This window comes from Myotis daubentonii, chromosome 9, assembly GCF_963259705.1.
Source record: "Myotis daubentonii chromosome 9, mMyoDau2.1, whole genome shotgun sequence".
NCBI lineage: Eukaryota > Metazoa > Chordata > Mammalia > Chiroptera > Vespertilionidae > Myotis > Myotis daubentonii.
The window spans coordinates 83,587,542-83,608,210 of NC_081848.1; the positions used below are offsets into that span (position 1 = coordinate 83,587,542).

The following is a 20,669-nucleotide window of genomic DNA, read 5'->3' on the forward strand; positions in this document are numbered from 1 at the left end:
GCACCTCCACAGCCCACCAGACCCCCCAACATGAGGATTCTTCCTCTGGAGCCACGGCCCTGGGCTGCACACCCTCCACCCCGTCCCTCCCTTGTCTGGGTTGTCTCCTGTCCGGGCTTGTGATGATGGAGGGGAAGGGTCCTGCCCTGAGCTCCTCTTGTGTCATCGCCCCCTTCCCCTAAATAGTAAACAGAGCTAGGGCCAGGAAGACAGCAGATTTGGTGAGGATTCCAATCAACAAACACGATGACATCTGCTTTCAGCCAGTCCCTGGGGTGCTGGGCTGGGCGGGGCTGGGGTGGGCCTGGGTGGGTGGAGCAACCCAGCACCAGGAAGGAGCTGGTCCCTGTCCTGGGGGAACCAGAGTCTTGGAAACAGTTGGCCTGCAGCGTGAAGGGCCTGGGGGGCCTGGGCAGAATGATTCTGGGAGGGACTCACCCAGAGGAGGCCCCAGGGGCTCCCTGTCCAAGGAGCTGGCCGAGGGCACGAGGGAAGGAGGGAGCAAGGCATGAAGCCGCCCGGCCTGCTCTCGGCTCAGCGGGCCCTGAGCCTGGTGTGGGCTGTGCACACCGAGGGAGGGACCCTGTTTTCTATTTTGAACAAACACACAGCTCACTACGCAGTAGGTGCGCCCTGGGCAAGTGGTGGCCCTGGACGTGGAGGGCTTGAGGGTACGGCCCCATCCTCCCAGCTCCCCACCCACCGTCCCGGAGCCCAAGGAGGACAGAGCCTGTGGCTGGCCGTTTCCTTTGGGTCCCCAGCTCTTGTAAGGTCCCCAGTTTGTACTTTGAATGAATGAATGAAGTACAGAGGTGCCCCCAGATGAAGACCTGACAAAGCCAAGCCTGGGCCCTGTGGGGCTGGGGGACTAGTGCCCCGAGTTCTGGCAGCGTCCGGAGGGAAGTGTCTCCTTCCAGGCCTCCCCGAGAATGGAGGGCGGGAGCCATGGTCCCCCAGGAGAGGAGAGGAGGGGCTGTGCTGTCACTGGATCAGGCCCAGGTTGAAGTTGAGGCCAAGGCGATGGTCACAGCTCAGGATGGGTAGCGAGGGTCAGGGAGGTCGAGGTGCAGAAGGGCCAATGGTCTGGGGTTCAGGGAGTTTTGCAGAGGCTGTGGGACCAGGCCGGTGTTTGGGGGGGTGGTGGGAGGGGGGGGCATTCCTCCAGAGAGAAGACTGTGGGCCAGGATGAGGGCTGGAGACTTGGGCCAAAGGTGGCTCCTGCCTGGGACCCGCGCTTTGGGGTCTGTCCCGGGCCCACCAGGCCAGACGGTGCTGTGTCCCCGCGCGCGGGGCAGGACTTGGGGCCGGTGGCCGGCGGGAGGGTGTCTGCTGACCTAGCGCGGCGATCCGGTCGGAAGCAGGAAGCCGGGGCCACGGCGGGTTCTGGAGCGGAGCGGCCGAGCGGGCTGCGCCGGGCTGGCGGCGGGGCTGGAGCCCAGGAGCCGGGAGCGGAGCGGGCCCCGCAGGCTGCGGGGTGATGCGTCCGGCTCCTCCCCGCGTCCGGACCGGCCAGTCCCGCGGGCCCTGCGGCGGCGGAGGGCGGGGCCGGGCACGTGTCCCCCGGCCGCCCCGGGGCCACGTGACCCCCGAGGGCAGGGTTCGGGGCTGAACTGGGGCCGGGCGCGAGCGGCGGCTGGACCGGACCGACGGACAGGCTGCGGGCGGGACTGACCGGCGGCGGGGCCGGCGGCCGGCGCGGGGCGGGGTCGGCGGCGGCGGGGACGCGGCGGGGACGCGGCGCAGGAGGTCTCGAGGCTCCGGGATGTGGAGCGGGTAGGTCCCGGCGCGCTCGCGGCTCTGCGCGGGGTCGGGCGCGGCTGCCTCCTGGCTGGGAAGGTCGGGGTCCCTGCCGGGTCTGCACCCCCCCCCCCGACTGGGAGGGGCTGTGTCCCCAGCACCGGGACGGAGCGCCGTCTCTCAGCCAGCGATGGGGACACTCCGCGGGGAGGAGGGGGGAGGGGGAGAGGGAGGGGGAGGGGGAGGGGGAGGGGGTGGGGGGCAGCGAGTGGAAGGCGGTGACAGACCGTCCCAGGCTGCGTGACAGCGCCAACTCCTCTAGCTCATCTGGGGGGGGCGGGGGTGAGTCAGAGCGAATCGGGGTTCGGGGTGCGCACCCCGAGGAGGCCCCCGGCTAGGAACACCCTTGGGAAGCGGTGCCGCTCGGAAGAGGGCTGGTCTCTGCCGAAGTCGCTTGCAAGTTGCTGAGCCTGCGCCTGGGCTCCTGGGCCGGCAGGGCTCAGAGTGCGGGTGGGGCCCCCTCAGCACCCTGTCTGCTCGCTGGCGCTCAGGGGTGTCCCGCCCTGGCCCTGGCCGCCCGGAAAGGCCCTGGGCTTCTCAGGGAGCTGGGCAGGCTCTGCCTCTCTCCCGTTAAAGACCAGGTCCTGGGCGGGATGTGGCGGGAGTGAGGGTGTTTGTGTTCATTCCTGTAAGGACCTGGCCAGATGGACGGTCCCAGGACCAGGCTCCCAAACTCAGCGGGGAGTGAGGGCAGCCCCGGGGAGGCGCGGGCTGGAGAGTTCGCAGCAGGCCAGGTCCAGCGGTACTCAGTGCTGGTCCTCCAGTGCTGGTCCTCCCGGTGCTGGTCCTCCCGGTGCTGGTCCACCCGGTGCTGATCCTCCCGGTGCTGGTCCTCCCGGTGCTGGCCCTCCCGGTGCTGGCCCTCCCGGTACTGGCCCTCCCGGTGCTGGTCCTCCCGGTACTGGCCCTCCCGGTGCTGGTCCTCCCGGTGCTGGTCCTCCCGGTACTGGTCCTCCCGGTGCTGGTCCTCCCGGTGCTGGTCCTCCCGGTACTGGCCCTCCCGGTGCTGGTCCTCCCGGTGCTGGTCCTCCCGGTACTGGTCCTCCCGGTGCTGGTCCTCCCGGTGCTGGTCCTCCCGGTACTGGTCCTCCCGGTGCTGGTCCTCCCGGTGCTGGTCCACCCGGTGCTGGTCCTCCCGGTGCTGGTACTCTGGTACTGGTCCACCCGGTGCTGGTCCACCCGGTGCTGGTCCTCCCGGTACTGGTCCTCCCGGTACTGGTCCTCCCGGTGCTGGTCCTCCCGGTACTGGTCCTCCCGGTGCTGTTCCTCCCGGTGCTGGTCCTCCCGGTGCTGGTCCTCCCGGTACTGGTACTCTGGTACTGGTCCTCCCGGTGCTGGTACTCCCGGTACTGGTCCTCCCGGTGCTGGTCCTCCCGGTACTGGTCCTCCCGGTGCTGTTCCTCCCGGTGCTGGTCCTCCCGGTACTGGTCCTCCCGGTGCTGTTCCTCCCGGTGCTGGTCCTCCCGGTGCTGGTCCTCCCGGTGCTGGTCCTCCCGGTGCTGGTACTCTGGTACTGGTAGTTCATGGCACCCAGCACAGCCTGAGGGGAGATGCTGGGGGAGGAACAGGCTTCATCCCAGGGGAGGGGGGACTGAGAGAGTGGGCTCCTGGGATGGGAGGGGGGATGTGTAGAGAGGCTGGAGACTTTTTAAGAAATATATATTTTTATGATTTCAGGGAGGAAGGGAGAGGGAGAGAGAGAGAGAAACATCAATGATGAGAATCATTGGTCCGCTGCCTCCTGCACGCCCCCTACTGGGGATCGAGCCCAAAACCCGGGCATGTGCCCTGACCGGGAGTCGAACCGTGACCTCCTGGTTCTTAAGTTGACACAGGCGGCAGGGTGAGAGTCTGGAGACGCTTAGAGGGAGCGCGTGTTCTTTGGAGCTGCACCTGGAGGGAAGGAGCCTGCGTGGAGGGAGAATGCGGAGGGGGTTGGTGGTACCTGGGGAGGGGAGGCAGGCTGCCCGGGGTTAACTGTGCCTGAGGAGCAGCCTGGCCTGGAGGAAACGTGGTGTGCCCGCGGCAAAACACAGCCGCTCGTTGCTGCCTGTCTGAGAGTGTGTCTCCCTTCCCCGGGCCTCCAGGTGCAATGAGCAGGGTGGGTGGGGGGTGAACCAGGCCCTGGAGGCATCCAAGCCAGGGCTGGACCGACCGCCGGGCGGGCGCCACCGGGAGATGGCCCCTCTCTTTAAGGACCGAATGGGGGAGACTAACTACCCCAGGTGCTGGGGACGGTCCCCGCCCAGCCTCCCTGCCACATTCCCAGGAACAATCCGGACAAACCCACTGCCAAGCCAACCCCCACGTGACCCTCTGTAGTCTCGCTTCTTGTATGAACATGGAATCCCCCGGGGTCTAGCCGGGGGCCAGGCACGAAGTAGGTGCTTCCTAAATGCAGACGGAAAGCATGAGGGGGCAGGATGGGGAGCCGGGTGCCCGGGGAGTGCGGGGCAGGGTTTTGGGGTTACCTTGACCACTGCCTTTTTATGGACCCCTCACTTGGATATTGGAGGCAGGGATGGACAGATCAGGGGCCCAGCTGCCAGCACCCACTGGGGCCTGGCGCCCTTGAAGCTCGCCCAGACCCCAGCAGCAGCTGGAGGGACCCTGTGTGGGGGTCACGCTTGCCCTCATACCTCCGGCGAGCTGCTTGTGCGTGTGGCCCCGTCGCTCATGGGAACTCATGGGGTCCTGCCTCCTAGACCGGGAGGATCCTGGCATCCTCATCTGCAGGATGAACTGAGGCATCGCTCTTGGGGTGACTGCTGCTCATGCCAGGGCAGGTGCTGGGTCAGGACTCTGCAGGGGCCCAGCTGCACCCTCTCTCTCGGGACTCTGAGTGTGGGCCATAGCTCTGGACCCAGAGGCAACTGCCCCCAAGCTGGCTGCACCCCCCTACCCCTCATAGGGCCCCAAGTCTATAGTTTTGGGCACCATGCCTGCTCTGAGGGGATGGGGCGAGGACAGCATCTGGGGTACCTCTGCTGCTCACACTGTGCTAGGCACTAGGACTTGGCCAGCAGAGGCCAGAGGCTGGAGTCTGGGCTAGTTTTCTGCCTAGTGGCCACATGACATCGGTGTAGCCCTCAGCTAAGCGAGCTATGGGCTCTGAGGGGCTGCACAAAGGGGATGAGCGCCCCCCCCCCCCCCGGACTCCAGGGAGGGGGTGCGTCTGCAGCAGGCAGGGCGCAGGGGAGCTGCAGGGCTGCAGAGGGCTGTGCGGTTCGGAGCAAGTCACTTAACTGCTCTGGCCTGGCTACCCTGAGGGCTTGGAGCCGTGCGCTCTTCTTGCCTGAAGGCCTAAGTCACGGGAGACTCAGCTCTGAACCAGTTCTTTTTTTTTTTTTTTTATGATTTTATTTGAGAAAAACTAACCACATTGCCAGGAGGCAAGATCTCAAATGCCTCCCCCAGACCGGTCTGAGGTATGGCCTGGGGCTCCCGCGTCAGGAGCCGGGGGAGGGGGTGGCGCCACCCTCGGAGGCCTCCTCCGGGCAGCCCGCAGCAATCCCTGCTGCCCCTTCCCCGCAGCAGGTGGTTTCTCCTGCTGTGCCGTGGCCAGCGCATCTGGACCGGGGACTCGCCGTGCACGCGTTGGATGCTTGAGGTCTTGGGTGTCAGGCTCTTTTCGTACCGGACAGGTGGACCCGAGGCCCGTGCGGGTCCTGCCCTGCGCCCGCAGAGGCCCGTGCTGGCGCTCAGTGGAGACCCGGCTGGTTGGCCTCATCGGGGCTGCGTGGGGCTGGCAGGCCTGGGCCGGGCGGGGAGAGGCGTGGCCTGGCCCACCTGCTTCAGGTGTCCTGACCTCCCTTAGCATCCCGAGGCTGCCCCCACCCATCCCCTGCCCCTGCTCCTGCTCCTCCCTCCCGTGCGCACACTTGCTTCCCCCTTCCTGCCGTGGGCCAGGCCCCGCCCCACCTCCTCTTCTGTCCCATGTATGACAGCGTTGTCCCCTTCTACTGGACCCCCCCACCTCTCCACCGCCTGGCAGGGCTCCTCTCGGGTCCCCAGGCTGGCTGGCTGGCCTCCCCTCCTCTGACCCCCATTCCCTCATCCAGGCTCAGGCTGCGGCTGCTCCCTCTGGCCTGGTGCCTCCTCCAGCCGCCACTTCCCGAATGCCTCAGCCACCCCCTTTCCCTTCCCTGGAAGACCCCTCCTGGCTCCTCGTTCCTGCCACGGGTACCACTGCTCGCCTCATTCCCTGGGTTTCGGTCACATTAATTAATTGCTGCAATGTCTGTCTTTTTCTGTCCCTCCCCCCCACCCCCGTCCAGCTGCTGGTCTTCCCACGAGCCCCCTCTCAGGGTCATCTGTGTCCGCGTGTCCCCTCCGCAGGTCCCCTCCTCGCTCAGAGCCCGCCTGGCTTCTCAGCAGCCGTGGGTGGAGCCCCTGCCACCACCGCTCGGGCACCAGGCACCCTCTCCGACTTCCTCAAAGCCCGTCTGCATCCTGCCTCACTTCTCCGAAAGCCCATTCCTCCCCCGGGGCTTCTCTGGGTGGCAGGTCACATGACTCACCAGTGCCCGCACTCTGGTCCAGTTCCCACCCGGCCACTTCCGGCCACGCCGCCATCCTTCTCTGAATCTCGTGTCCACACCGGGATGAGGAAAGCATCTCCCTCAGTGGCCGAAGGAGGGTCCCCCCCACGGTGACGTCGGCAGCCGCCGCCGTAACCCTCCACTCCATCCAGGGGCGGGCGGGCCGCGTGGACGTGGCTGGGGCTCAAGGTTCCCACCTGCTGGGGTTTGGAGCTGAAGACTTGGCCCCCCCAGTAAGATGAGCCCGGCTGGGCTGGGGGCTGGTCAGGGAGCCCACACGGACACCTGTCCTGGGATCTCCAAGTCTTGTCTCTGGACCAGTGTCACTTGACTGACGGCCTCAGTGCCCTCGGGGCTGACTGGGCTCTGCTGAGTACGTGAGCCTCCACCTGGCCCCGGGGGTTCCTGCGGACCTGGTGGCCCCAGGCAGCAGGGAAGGTCCCAGCGCCCTCCAGGCCTCCTCTCCCCCCAGTTTCCAGCTTCCCTCGCTGGCAGCACCACTGCCTGTTTAACGAACCTGTTACGCCCATGAGCTCAGGGCCTTTGGCTCAAAGAGGTGACCTGGGCACCGATGGCTGCAGAGGCAGAGGCTGAGCAGAGAGACCATGTGGCCGGCTAGGCTGGCCAGGGCTGGGGGCACAGAGGACCCCGGCTGGGCCCTTCTGGCCTCAGGAATGGCCTCTGGTCCAGTGGGGCTGCTGGGTGACGGGACCATCGAATCCAGGGTCCTCACTTTTTGGCCTGTTTTTGTGATTGGGGACAGAAGCCCGTGGCCCTCCTGGGCGGCCTGGATGGGGTATGGGGGTGCAGAGGCTGCATTCCCCCCACCCAGCATGCTTCCAGGGGAAGTGACCCCGCGGCACCGTTCCTGTCTGAGCTGCCGGGGCTCGAGGAAACGCCCCCCACCTGTAACCTTGACTCTTCCCGTCTCGGCCCCCCCCCCACCCCCCCAGCAGACCTTCCCAGGGCCCGTATCCTGGACGCTGAGCTCTGTTTCTGCGGGGAACGGGGACTGAGGGGGAGACAGGGAAGGGCTTCCGTGGGAGCCCCTGCTCCTGAGAGGGCGTGTCCCACCCCCCAGGGACTTACACCCAGGCACCGGCCTGTGCGGAGGCTGAAGTGTGCGCAGGACGGGGATTCTGGCGTGGGCTGGACCCGAGGAGGGAGGGGCCGGGGTCCCTGCTTAGCCTGAAGTTTCTGAGTCACAGAGCTGGCCTCTCGGGCCGGAAGTGGGAGGAAGAGGGTCCTCAGATTGGAGCTTCCCTCCCGGGACAGGGTGGGCCTTTCCTGCTCCTGCTCCTGCGCCTGCGCCCTGGCCCCGGCACTGGACAACTGGACAGTTGGTGACCACAGGGTGGTCCTGCTGTCCCCACGCTCCCAGCCGCTAGGCTGTGCGCTGGGCTTTTCCGGGGGGCGGGGGGGCAAGGAGGTGTCGCAGAGACTGTCTCGGGGCCTCCTGTCTCCTCCGGTGGCAGGACAGGGTCCCATCCCCTGGCAGCGGGCTGCAGTGAGGGCCTGTTGGGAAAATGATGGGGGACCGTCCAGCCACACCCCCGCCGTGCCCTTGGGACCAGCGGGCGAGGCCCAGGCCACACTGGTGGAAGCGTTCGGCGCTCCTGGGAGGGGCTGGCGGCCGCTCCTCCTGGGCAGGCCTGTGGGACAGGGCGGGTGGGCCTTGCAGAGGGAAAGGCATGGATCTGGGTGCCTGAGGCCTGGGGTCCTGTCTGTGTCCTGTGCTGTCCCTGTGGGTCACCCCCACCCTTGGCCTCTGGCCTGCTTCTTGCTCATTCTATCGAAGTGGGCAACCCCCAGGAGGGCCGGGCCCCTGACCTCCGCACTGCCAGAGGACGCAGCTCTCCGGGGTCAGGGGTTCCAGCTGCGGGGCCCAGAGCCTGGCCGGCGTGGGGTGGGGGTGTCTGCCAAACGTGGCTGTGGACTGCACACCGTTTCCCTGGTGCTGTGTCCGGGGACTGGCCCTCTAACTGTCAGTGCACCTCCTGCAGGTTTTAACCCCCAGCCACAGGCGGGAAGCCGGTGCAGGGCGTTTCCGTGACATTCCAGGGGCTCACGTGCTGGGCTGCAGCTCGGAGTCTGGCGTGGCCTTGGGCTTGCCCACCGCTGGCCTCTGCACTCCGCTGCACTGTGCCCAGCCCTGGCCCTCCCCGTGGGGGGCGGGGGGGGGGTGGCTCCTGGGCCTGAGCGGAGGCTGGGAAGGCTGTTGGGGCAGGAATGTGGTCAGATTTCCCTGCTACAGCCACGGAGGAGCCTCCAAGTCCCCTGGGCCCAGTGGTCCTGGCCCGGGGGCAAAGCGCCCATCCCACCACTCACACCCACCCGCTGGAGGCACTGGGCCTGGGCTGAGGACGTGGCCAGCTGTCCCAGCACTGCCCCCCACCAGCTCGCTCTGTGGCCTGGCCGGGCCATGTCACTCGTCTGGAGGGCGGGGACAGGGCCACGCTGTGTTGAGAGTTTGGAAGGAGAGGCGTGGGCAGAGCACCCCTGGGCGAGTCTAGCGAGTGTAAGTCCCGGGACGCCGGCTGCAGGCCAGAGCCCCCCTGGCACGGCCACAACCTGCAGGCCCCAGGGACCCCCTTCCAACCCTTTCCCAGCGAGGGAAGTGGGAAGATCGTGTCTGGCGCGCCCACTGCTGAGGGAGCGACGGTGTGCTCCGCTCCACTCACAGGCCCGTGTCCCCGCCCGCAGGGCCAGCCCTGAGACCTCCAGGCCACACGCTGGGCCGGTTCCAAAGCAGAGGGCGGGCTGGGTGGGCGGGCTGGCTGGACAGGGCCATGTGAAGGGTCAGGAATGGGCTCGTGGCTGGGATCCCTGGGTGCCAGTCCCTCTGTGTGACCCTGGGGGAAACTGAGGCTGCGGGGCTGCTCGGTGACATCCCAGGGTCCCGAGGACAAAGAGCAGGCCAGTCCCCAGCCTTGCCTTTCAGCGTCCTCTGCAGCAATCCCGAATCTCACTGACTCTTTGGCCTTGTCTTTCCTCCCTCCTGTGTGGGCCCCTCTGGCCCCCTCCCTCCACTTCCGCACTGTGAGCCGTGGCCTGGCCCAGCCCCCACCCTCAGCCCAGCCGCGGCCGCTCGGAAGCTGCTGGCTCAGGAGCCGCCAGCTTTTGCTGAGTGAGCGAGTCCAGAGGTGCTGTCTTGGCACAAAGCACCGCTGGCTAAGGCCTCTCCCTGCCCCCCTCCCTGCCCCCCTCCCCAGGGTCCTCTTGGAGGGGAAGTGTGGTGGATTGGTCACAGAGGCTGGTCGCCCCCACCCTACCCCCCACCCCGCTCCACACTGCCTCCGGGCAGGGAGGGTCCTGAGGCCAGAAGGGGTGGGGGAGGCCACTAGGCAGGCCAGGGAGAGCTGGGTCCCGGGGCGGGAAGTAGGTCTGCCTTGCCTGGTGGTTGAAGAACCTTTTTGCTTCAGCCCTGCTGGCCATGGCCGGTCCTTCTTCTTTGGTCCGCCCTTAATTTGCATAAAATTTGCATTAACAGTAACAACAGAAGCAGTTCCCGCTTAGGTGCCTCCTGTGTGCCCACGCGGTATGCACATCTCTCTGCACTCACTGGCCCTTGAGGCAGGACCATGGAGATTGTCCACACTCTACGGAGGTGGAAACTCAGATTCTCAACCCTGACGAATTGACAGTCACCTGTTGGACAACCAGAGCCAAGCACCCACTGGGTGCTGACCACCTACTGTGTGCCACACAGAGCCCTAGGCCCTGGGCTGGCGTGGTTGTGGTGGACACAGATGAAGGAGTCTTGCCCCCAAGGTAGTTTGTGTTTGGCCATTCTGCCCTTGTGACAACCCTGGTGCCGTCATCCCCATTTTATACATGGGGAAACCGAGGCCCAGAGTGGGTCCCTGGGCTCAGCTCTCGAGGTCTCAGACCTGCATCCTGTGTTTGCTGTTTGCCTCGCAGCCAGCCCCACCCGGACGAGGGCCACCCCCCGCCCCTCGAAGCTGTCCCGGTCTCCTGGAAGAGCGTGGGCTCCTGCCAGAGCCGCAGGGGGTCCCCGGGAGCCCTGGCGGAGACCTCTGCAGGGGAGGGGACCCAAGGCGAGGAGGGCCCTGCCGCCGCCCAGCTGGACGTGTCTCGCCTGCGCAGCTCGTCCATGGAGATCCGCGAGAAGGGCTCGGAGTTCCTGAAGGAGGAGCTGCACAAAGCCCAGAAGGTGGGCGCCGGGGTACCTGGGAGAGCTGGGGCGCCCCCGGATGCCCAGAGGCCTCAGGCACCTGTCAAGGCCTGCACGGGCACGGGGGAGTGCAAACAAAGGACAGAGCAGCTCTAGGGTGACTTGTAGAAGGGGGATCCCCGAAAACCTGTTCCAGGCCCCGACGCACTGGCAGCCGGGTTCCCCTCCTGCCAGCAGCTGAATGGAAAATGCCTCATAAACTAGAGCAGCAGAGGCAAGCTCACCTCCCCCCCCCCGCCCCAAGATGACCCTGGAAGGGGGCCTGGTCGCCCCAGTGTCAGGCCTGAGGGCCCCCGGGGGCTGACAGCCACCCACCTGGTGCCCCCAGGAGCTAAAGCTGAAGGATGAGGAGTGTGAGCGGCTGTCCAAGGTGCGGGAGCAGCTGGAGCGGGAGCTGGAGGAGCTGACGGCCAGCCTGTTTGAGGTGCGCTGGCGGCGGGGGGCAGCTGGCGGCCGGGGGGCGGCTGGCGGCTGGCGGCTGGGGGGGGAGGGTGGCTGGCGGCGGGGGGCAGGTGTTGGCCGGGGGGCGGCTGGTGGGCGGGAGGCGGCTGGTGGCGGGGGGGGGGTGGCTGGTGGCCGGGGGGCAGATGGGCCTGGGCTGCTGGGCGTCCATCGGCTCCTCACCACTGCCTTCTTCCCAGGAAGCCCACAAGATGGTTCGAGAAGCCAACACGAAGCAGGCAGCATCAGAAAAGCAGCTGAAAGAGGCCCGGGGCAAGGTGAGCCCGACCCCAGCCCAGGCCTGCGCGCCCTCCCATTCAGTCAGACCCCGCACGGCCTGGCGGGGCGCCAGGGGTGGGCACACCGAGGCCCAGAGGGTGGGGCCACGATTCCACCACTGAAATTCCCGGGGCCACAGGGACATTCTGGAGCCTTCCAGGGGCTGGGAGGATCCACGGTCATTGTCACCCCCTCGCCTCTTCCCCCAACACACACACACACACACACAGCGAAGTGGGGACCTCCGTCTGGCTGTGGGAGCCTGGGCGAGTAGCTTCCTGTCTCGGGGCCCATTTGTGTGTCTGTGAAATGGGAGGCTGGGCTGGCCTGGCGTGTGGGTGCCCCTCCGTGGGAGGCCAGCTCCCTGACAGGGGCGCCTCCCAGAGGCCGCTTACAGTGTGGGCACCTGGTGGGGTTGGGTGCTGTGTGCTGCCGTCCTGGCTGGCCTGGCGGGCGGCGGGCGGCATCACCCTGGGCTACGGTCGGCAGCCGTCTCGTTCTGGCCAGATCGACATGCTGCAGGCGGAGGTGACAGCCTTGAAGACACTGGTCATCACGTCCACGCCCGCCTCTCCCAACCGCGAGCTGCACCCTCAGCTGCTGAGCCCCACCAAGGCCGGGCCCCGCAAGGGCCACCTGCGCCATAAGAGCACCAGCAGCGCCCTCTGCCCCATCGCGTGCCCTGCTGCAGGCCACATCCTCACCCCGGACAAGGAAGGCAAAGAGGTGAGGGGCAGAGGGCGGGCCATGGGTACTGTCCCACTGTCAGGCAGGCATTGGGGCCCGGTGGGACCAGGCCTGACACCCCCCTGCCCCTCCCTGGCCTGGAGCCCGCCCTGCCCTCTCTGGGCGTCTGTGACCTCTGGCCACGAGGGCTGGGCAGCTCCTTGTAAAATGAGACCTATGGCCCTCAGCTCCCGGTGTGCAATCTGGGGGCCTGGCACCCCTCCTCATTCCCACGCCTTAGGCAGCGTCCCTGCACCGAGCTGCCTCGGGCCGAATGCCTGCCCTCTGGCGGCGGTGCTGAGCCTCTGTGGAGGCCACCTGGGCCCGTGCGGCCGCAGCCCTGAGGCCGGGACTACCTGTGACTCCCCTGCACTTGAGGGCCCTCGGGACCCTCTGGCTGTGGTGCCAGGACAAGCGTGGCCTTTGAGGGGCTGTCTCCCTCCTCGGCCGGGTGCATGGAGTGTGTGCTTCAGTTTGGACGATGGCCTAGGATGCCCTTGGCTGTGGGTCCTCGAGCAAGGGGGGGGGCACCTGTCAGTGCCTCGGCTTCCTCACGTGGTGTGTGGGGGCTCCTGGGCGCAGAGGAATCGAAGAGCGTGGAGTTAGGAGCTCAGCTTGAGGCTGTGCCCAGCAAGCGCCCACGAGGGCTCCAGTGGGATCGGGCTTCCTGGGGTCTCCGATGGCCAGGTGGCCCCCAACCCCACCCTGTCCCATGTCTCAGCGCATCCGGGGAGGAGTGCAGCCGGGCCTCTCATCCCCCTTCTGAGTTCTGGCCGTCTGGCCGATCACTAACCTCTGCTCCTTCCTCTGTCTCGTGCACCTGCTGTCTGTCTGCCCTGCTGGCCCCACCTGCCCAGCCCGGGCTGCCCCCCCTCCTGTCCCTGCTCCTCTGTGTGGTCCCCAGTAAGGCGGTTCACCTCACCTACGAGCCGGCCTGGCAGCTCCCGCCTGGGGAGCGGCCCGCAGCCCCCACCTCCGCTACCTCTCTCTCCTGTTCCCGACAGGTAATGGCTCCAGAGGGCCCCCCCCCCCGTCCCTCTGCCTCACTCGGCATGCACCCGAGCGCCCCGTGTTCCCTCCCGTGTGCGCGTGCTTGCGTGTGCGGGGCCTGGGGTGCCTGTGGGGTCGCTCCAGCTCTTCCTCCTGGAGGAAGCGGGGGTTCTTCTCCATGAGGCCTGGACCAGGTGTGTCCGCAGCGCGAGGCGCCGAGACACAGCGGAGGGAGCTCCTCTCGGGCTGGGCTCTCCCGGGGGCCCTGGGACACCCCGCATGCTGCGGCCTGCCCTGTCCTCCCTGCTCCCACCTCCACGGTTCTGCCATCCCCGGCTCTGCCGTGCTGGGCCCCGCGCCCTGACCGCCTGACCACCCCACCGCGCTCCCTGCCCCGCAGGTAGACACCACCCTGTTTGCGGAGTTCCGGGCCTGGAGGGAGTCGCCCACCTTGGACAAGAACAGCCCCTTCCTGGGAAGGGTGTACCGCGAGGACGTGGGGCCCTGCCTGGACTTCACGGTGCAGGAGGTGAGTGGGCAGAGGGCAGCCGGCTGGGCCCAGCCCCTCCGCCCGGCCGCCCGGCCGCCCTCACCGCCCAACCGCGCCCTGGTCTGCGCAGCTGTCGGCACTGGTGCGGGCTGCCGTGGAGGACAACACGCTCACCATCGAGCCCGTGGCTTCGCACACCCCGCCCACAGTGAAGGCGGCCGCAGCCGAATACGGCAGCACCAAGTAAGGCCGGCTCCCGCCCCCCTCCTGCCCTCCCCCCACCGGCCCTGCAGAGGGCCTGGCCAGGGAGGACGCGCTCTGCCTGCCCGAGGGAGCTCTGGGGTGGCTCCCGGGGTGGGCAGGGTGGGCCGGGTACAGGGGCACCTGACAGAAGAGGGACAGCGGCTCTGCCCACTGACCACCCTGCCCCTAGTCACGGACCCCAGGCTCTCCAGGGAGTCCGGGAGCTGGGGTCCCCCTCTTCCTGGCTGGCCTGACGCACCTCTCCAACCCCCTCTCCCACAGTGGGTTCCGGGCCCCGATTGACACGTAAGTGATGTCAGTTGCCAGCTCTGCCTTCTGCTCATAAGTGGCCCAGTGGCCCTGCACCTCGTCCTTCCTGCTGCTCAGGCCGCGCTGAGCAGGGCTAGAGCAGAACCAAGTGGCCAGCGGAGCAAGGGCGGAGGTTGGGGAGCAGGCCCCCCGCGGCAGCCAGGGGTGGGAGCCCCCTTATCGAGGGGGCATGTGAGGCAGGTTTGCAGGGTGAAAGCAGTTTGCCCAGGAGGGGAGGGCCTTCCAGGCGGAGGGAGCTGGATGAATACAGGCAGGAGACGCTGGAGAAACACCTCCGAATGGGTGGGTGGAGCAGTGGGCAGGCAGGGAGGTGGGGCTGAGGCTGGAGCCAGAGTGGAAGGTTCTCCAATGAGATCTGGGCTTTAACCTGCTAGGCCAGCCTTTCCCAAACCACCAAGACGTGTCCCTGAAAAGAGGGTTCGCTGGTCCAAGCGGAGAGCCACGGTGACCCTGGAGGCAGCAAAGGCTCTGATAAGTCCTGCAGCCAAGCAGCCTGTTTAACCTTTCTTTGCTCGGGGTTCTCCACGGCTATTTCCGGGGCAGTGGGGAGCAGCAGGGAAAGATGAGGGGCTAGATGTGGAGCGTTAGAGGCACCTGACTCCTTGGCACCCGTGGCCTCGTGTAGAAGAAGGCGGCACAGGGCTGCCTAGGAGCTGAGGGGAGCCGGCAAAAGGCCCTGCTGGCGTGACCCGGCCTGGGGCCTTGGTGACTAAGTGGAGGAGAGAGTGGACTCCTGCTTAGTCCGGGGAAGGGGTGATGGTCTGAGGCCCCAGTAAAGTCGGAGAGGCATCTTTTTTATATATATATTTTATTGATTTTTTACAGAGAGTAAGGCAGAGGGATAGAGAGTTAGAAATATCGATGAGAGAGAAACATCGATCAGCCGCCTCCTGCACACCCCCTACTGGGGATGTGCCCGCAACCAAGGTACATGCCTTGACTGGAATCGAACCCAGGACCCATTCAGTCTGCAGGCTGACACTCTATCCACTGAGCCAAACTGGCCAGGGCTGGAGAGGCATCTTAGGGGCTCCTCGGTACACCTGGCATGAGGTTGCCCATGTTCTCCTGCCACGAGGGGTAAGGGGAGGGGTTGGGGGGGTCCATCCCAGGGAGTTCCTGCCTGCTCCATCCTTGGCTTGGCCCTGGGCTCCTTGGGAGGCTGGGCCTGGGGAGAGGACGCCAGGTCCGCCCCCATGTCTGCCTGCTGCCCCTCCCACTGCGCCTTCTCCCGGCTGCGCATCCCCCGCCTGAGCTGGCGGGTGAGCCCAGCGGCCCCATGGCCCCTCTGCTTTCCCCCAGCACATGTGCCCTGAGCGGGTTGGCCCGTGCCTGTCGCCACCGAATCCGGCTCGGGGACTCCGAGAGTCACTACTACATCTCGCCATCGTCCCGGGCCAGGGTGAGTCACCCGTTTAGAGCATCGCTTGGCTCCTTAGGGGCGCCCTGGGCTGGGACTCTGGGCCCCGGCCTTGACCCACAGGGCAGGCTCAGAGAGGTGCGGGGACTGATCGGGCCGCACAGCCCAGCCAGGTGTCCTGGTTTGCTCTGGCTGCAGAACAAATCACCATACGCGCCGTGGCTCCCAGCACCCATTCATTCTCCTTGCCCGCGTCAGGAGTCTGGGCCCCGCTTAGCGGGGCGCCCGGCTCAGGTCTCCTGGGCGGCAGCCAAGGTGGGCGCCGGCTGCCTCCTTTCTGGAGATTGGGGTCCTCTCCCGAGGGCATGTGGCCGTTGGCGTAACCCGGTGCCTCTGTGGCTGAAGGACTAGGTGCCCGTGTCCTCGCTAGCCAAGATGTAATCCTGGGTGCCACCTGCCACCTGTGTTGTTTAATGTACCCGGATGAAGGCAGTGGCCTGGAGGCCAGACTACAGTCCCGGCGCCTGCGCCCGCCTTGGCTTCAGCCCCGGCTTTGGGGGGGTCCTGAGGTGTGTTTGTCACAAAGCCCGCCGTCAGCGCGGGGCGGGGGGGCCCCCTAGGACTCCCAACCCTGCCCCCTGTTGCCGTGTGACCGGGCTGATCGCGGGGGGGGGGGGGGCCTCGCCGAGCTGGGGGTAAATGTGGGGTGGTCCCCACTCTTCCGTCCCCTCATGGACGGCGAAGAGTTGTAGGGGACAGAGGAGAAGGAGCTTGGCAGCAGGCTGGCCAGTGCAGGCAGCGTGTCTGGTGCCGTCAGCTTACGCAGGGCACCCGAGCATGTCCCAGTGGGGACCCCCCCAGGAATGAGCTGACTCATTTCCCCAAAGGGAGTCTGAGCCTTAGAGAGGAAGGGGTGTGCCTGGGCCGCTCAGCCGCCGGGTCTCCCCGCTCTGAGTCCGCAGAAGGACGCGCGGACATCCCCGTGCCCGGCCAAGTCACCTTCAGGACTTGGCTCCTTCAGGCCTGGTGCCCGCTCTGGCCTGGGAGATGAGGAGGGGGGGCGTGTTAGGTTGTGGTCCCCGAGGATGTGGTCCCATCCGGAGGAGACCAAGGCGTGTGGGGTCCACAGGGAGAAGAATTCTGTCCCCCAAGCACAGCCCTGGGACCAGAACCCCCTGCTCCCCGCCAGTCCCTGCTCACGGCCTCCCGCGGGGCCACCGGCCACACCTGGCCTTTTCCTGCCCAACCTCCGCCAGTCCCGCCCGCCCCCCGCATTCTGGCCTCACTGGGCTGGTGCCCTCACTTGGCCACACTCTCTTCATACCTCCCTGCCTGTGCCCGGGCCACCAGCCCCCCTGCACCCGCTTTGTCCCTGCCGAGGGTTCCTGTGTGTTTGAGGGCCCAGCAAGAGCAGGTCCCCTCCCCGTGACGTTCTCCGTGCCCCGTCTGAGGCCCCCACACGCTGGACCCCCCTTCCCCAGAGGGCTGGACGTCCAGTGGGGGCTGCTCCCTGCCGTCCTGCCTCAGGGCGGGCGTCCCTAAAGGCAGAGCCTCAGGAACGTGCAAGGCTCAGGCGCTAGAGAGGCCGGCAGGACGGGGTGCAGGCGAGGGGAGGCAGTGGAGCGAAGCAGGGTGTGGCCGTGGCTGGGGTCTGGCTGCCGCTGAGTGGGTCCCACCCTGAGGCAAGGGGACTGGCCTTTTATACCCCCCATGCCAGGTAGCCATTGGCAGAGGGGCACCTATGAGCCATTAGCAGCCAGCACGCTCAGCACCGGGGAGATGGGCCCCAGCCTGGGGAGGGACCTGCAATATCCTCTCTACCGTATCAGAGTCCTCGTGGCAGGGCCCGGGTCTGAGCACAGGGGGCAGAGCAGGCCTCAGCCTGGCTGGGGCTTCGGGCATGGGGACCCAGGGCCGCCAGGTGAGCGGCGTCCGATCCTCTCGTCTTCCCTGGCGTTACCAGGAGCACCTGGCTAAGGCCTGTCTGGCCCCGGGGGGTGGGCGGCTCTGCGACCTCCACGGTTGTCGGCTGGCTTCGTTTTGGGAGCCTCCATTTCCCCCCGTAACAAGGGCATGAGAAGCAGGCTGCCTCCCTGGCGGTGGGCCCTTGATTACATGCGAGTTGCTGCTATTGTTTTTAGTCGAAGTCGTAATAGCACTGCTATTGTTAAACAGCCCAGCCCCGTTCGATTCAGGCTCTGATGGGACAGGACACGGGGCGTCCCGCTCTGGTCTCTGACCTGCCCTGCCTTTTGAGGGACCCCAAGTCTGAGGACTGGCCGGTCACACCCCCCCCTCCCCCCCCCCCGCCCCTCCCTTCTTCCCACAGATCACTGCTGTGTGCAACTTCTTCACCTACATCCGCTACATCCAGCAAGGCCTGGTGCGGCAGGACGGTGAGCGCCCCCTGGTGGCCGACGGGGGATGGCGTCCTGGGGGATGGGGCTGGGACTGGTCAGAGGCTTCTGCAGTCCCTGTTTCTGGCCAGGACTCTGTGAGGGGGAGATTGTGGGTGAGGAAAGGGCCAGCACGCCTGGCGCTGATGGGAGCTGCAGAAGGCGCTCTGAACCCCGCTTTTCCAGGAACGCTAGCCTGATGCCACCCCCACCTGGTCTGACCGCTTTCTCCCTGGCCAGGGCCTGCAGGGACAGCTCCCTGACACTGGCCTGGCGTTTGAGAACCTGCCTGAGGGGCCTCCCCGGGGACCCCTCTCCTCCAGGCGTGGCCTTCTCATGGCCCCTGAACCTGGGCCTCCCCCCGTGCCCTTGCCCAGCGGGTCCTCCGGCACCCCTGCCCCCCCCCCCCCCATCCTGCATAGCCTAGCTTCCCGCTCCTCCAAACTTGGTTCCCCAAGAGTCTCCTGAACCAGTTTGGAGTGTGCGCCTCTCCCCCAGCCTGTGGGGGCCAAGTCCCCGGCGCGGCCTTGGGAGGTGAGGAGGGAAGGCGTTGCGAGTGTGTGGCCGTGTGCACCTGCTCATCTGTGTCCGGCCGTGGGAGCGGCCGCCACCTGCTCGCCGGGCAGCACAGCCCTTTCACGTGTGTGCACTCAGCAGTCTGCAAAGCCTCAGACCCCACCCTCGGAGAGTGCAGCCACTCGCCGAGGCCATCTGTCCTGGGGGACGGGGAGCCCAGAGTGCCGGCCCGCTGCCCTGCCCAGAGCCAGGGGAGGGCCAGGCCGTCGGCCCAAGGTGACCCTGAGCTGTCACCAGCTCTCCGCCCTCTCTCCGCCTGCAGCAGAGCCCATGTTTTGGGAGGTCACGAGGCTGCGGAAGGAGATGTCGCTGGCCAAGCTGGGCTTCTTCCCCCAGGAGGCCTAGCCTGGCCCAGGACCGACGGGCGGACAGGAAGACAGTGCGGGAGCCAGCCCTGAGCCAGAAGCTGCACAGATGGACAAATGGCCAGGCGAGGAGGCGTGCTGGGCCGGTCCCACGCGCCATCCCAGGAAGACAGGACCTCACGGGATGACCCTTCTCCCTTCCCAGTGGCACAGCCACCATGAGGCTCTGGAAGGCACCACAGACCGAGGACCCGGACCCGCACCCGGGGGCTCAGCTTTCGCGAGGGGACCCCTGGGGCGGCCGGCACCCTCCGCCCCAGTTCCGGGAGCCGCTGCCTGCAGGTGCCTGGGGCTGCTGGGCAGCCTGGTCTCCTGGTGTTGCCCACCCAGCTCCCAAGCCCTGCACACCAGCACCCCCTTGTGGCCATCCCTCGCCCCATCCTAAGTGCCCACAGGGCAGTGGTGCTAGGAGGGGCCGCCAGGGACTTCCACGCCAGCTGGCACCTGCTTGAGAACTGCCTCCAAGTTCCTCCGATGGACAAGGCCCCTCCCATTTGACCTGCCCCTGCCCCTCTGAGCCCTGTGCTCCGGGAGGCACTGCCCCCACCGCCGCTGGAAGGACCGGGGCACTTTTCCCCCAAAGCAAAGCACAGCCAAGGCCTCAAGGCGCCGAGCCTGCTTCCAGCTGAGGGTGGCCCTTCAGACAGCACGGACCGAGGTCACCAAGCCCTGCCCGCAGGACGGGGGTGGGACAGGCAGGCCCCAGGCCCCCCTCACCCCTCACAGCCCATTCAGGACCCGGCTACCCCCTGGACACATCCCTCACCACGTCCAGTTTCCGCCTCTGAATGGAATGCAGCGCATCTCTATTTAATAAAGGAAGCCTTTGTTGGTAGAGGCAGGGCAGCCAGGCGCCTCCACTCCTGTGCCCCGGGGCTCGGGCCAAGGCTCGGGCATCTACAGGAACGAAACCAAATCCTTTCCTCGCCCACCGGCCCTCGTGCGCCGGATTAAGCCCAGACCCTGCAGGGTGGCTGTGCGGAGACGCCTCGGGTGGGGCTGTGGGCTGTTGGGGGAGGATCCCGAGTCCTCTCCCCTGGGGAGCGGCTGCTGTGGGGAGAATGGCTGGCTCTGCGGTGCCTCCTGAGGGCCTTGGGCGGGTCCCCTCCAGTCTCCCTGCCTCAGTCTCAAGGAAGCCTGGAGCCCAGAGTCCAGCTGCCTGGCGCTCACGGGACAGCGGCAGGGTTGACCGGTGATGTCTGCCGGCAGCACAGGCAGGGACCATGGGAGCAATCAGGGAGGAGGAAGGGCTGGGGCCTGGTACTGCCCGTCCTTGCCCCCAGCGCCCGTTCCCCAACTCAGTCACACCCAGGGCGAGGGAAACACCGGGTGACATTCCAGAGGCCTGGCCCAGGCCCCACCTTCCAGACCTGCTCTGCCTGCCCCTCCGATAGCGGGCACTTCTCCTGTCAGGCCCAAACAGTAGCTGAGAGGGATGGGAAAACACTCTGGCCCCATGATCTCCCAACAATAGCTCGTTTCTGAGCCCTTGTCCCGTCCCAAACCTGGTTTCCAGCCCTTTCAGTGGACAAATTCATGTGACCCTCACAGCAGCCCTAAGCGGTACTGTGATCCCCATTTTGCAGATGAATCAACTGAGGCACTGAGAGGTCACACAGAGGAAATGGTGTCCCCACAACAGGAATGAACGAGTCCAGCTCCAGAGCGTTAACCAGCATCCTGGACTCCTTTTACTAACCATCTCCATGTAAAAAGCTGCTGGTTCGATCCCAGGTCAGGGCACATGCCTGGGTTGTAGACTGATCCCCGGTAGAGGGTGTGCAGGGGGCAGCCCCTTGATGTCTCACTCTCACATTGATGCTTCTCTCCCTCTCCCTTCCTCTCTAAAAAAATAAAATACAAATCTTTAACCCCCTGCCATGTTCCTGGTGAGGAACCAGGCCCTTCCCCGGCTTTCGGGGATGGAGAAGCTGAGGTGC

At 66.6% G+C, this 20,669-nt stretch overlaps 1 protein-coding gene across 5 annotated transcripts; it reads left to right on the top strand.

The window, feature by feature from the left end:
* Nucleotides 1-1,620: 1,620 nt before the first annotated feature.
* Nucleotides 1,621-19,564, top strand: RAB3IL1 (RAB3A interacting protein like 1). Of its 5 annotated transcripts, XM_059710449.1 has the most exons (12): nucleotides 1,621-1,773; nucleotides 10,260-10,512; nucleotides 10,862-10,957; nucleotides 11,175-11,252; nucleotides 11,761-11,979; nucleotides 12,837-12,983; nucleotides 13,370-13,498; nucleotides 13,590-13,702; nucleotides 13,985-14,008; nucleotides 15,335-15,434; nucleotides 17,722-17,788; nucleotides 18,627-19,564. In XM_059710449.1, the coding sequence occupies exons 1-12, from the start codon at nucleotides 1,763-1,765 to the stop codon at nucleotides 18,707-18,709; spliced, it is 1,320 nt and encodes a 439-aa protein (XP_059566432.1). In that variant the 5' UTR covers nucleotides 1,621-1,762; the 3' UTR covers nucleotides 18,710-19,564. The 5 variants fall into 5 exon arrangements, with proteins under 5 accessions (XP_059566432.1, XP_059566433.1, XP_059566434.1 ...); XM_059710450.1 differs by lacking the exon at nucleotides 13,985-14,008 and having other exon boundaries at nucleotides 11,743-11,979; XM_059710451.1 differs by lacking the exon at nucleotides 12,837-12,983 and having other exon boundaries at nucleotides 11,743-11,979.
* The last annotated feature ends 1,105 nt before the right edge of the window (nucleotides 19,565-20,669 follow it).

Coding starts and splice junctions, on each gene's coding strand:
- RAB3IL1 (XM_059710449.1), top strand. Junction 11,253..11,760: donor TGAAAGAGGCCCGGGGCAAG/GTGAGCCCGACC, acceptor CGTTCTGGCCAG/ATCGACATGCTGCAGGCGGA. Junction 11,980..12,836: donor CGGACAAGGAAGGCAAAGAG/GTGAGGGGCAGA, acceptor CCACCTGCCCAG/CCCGGGCTGCCCCCCCTCCT.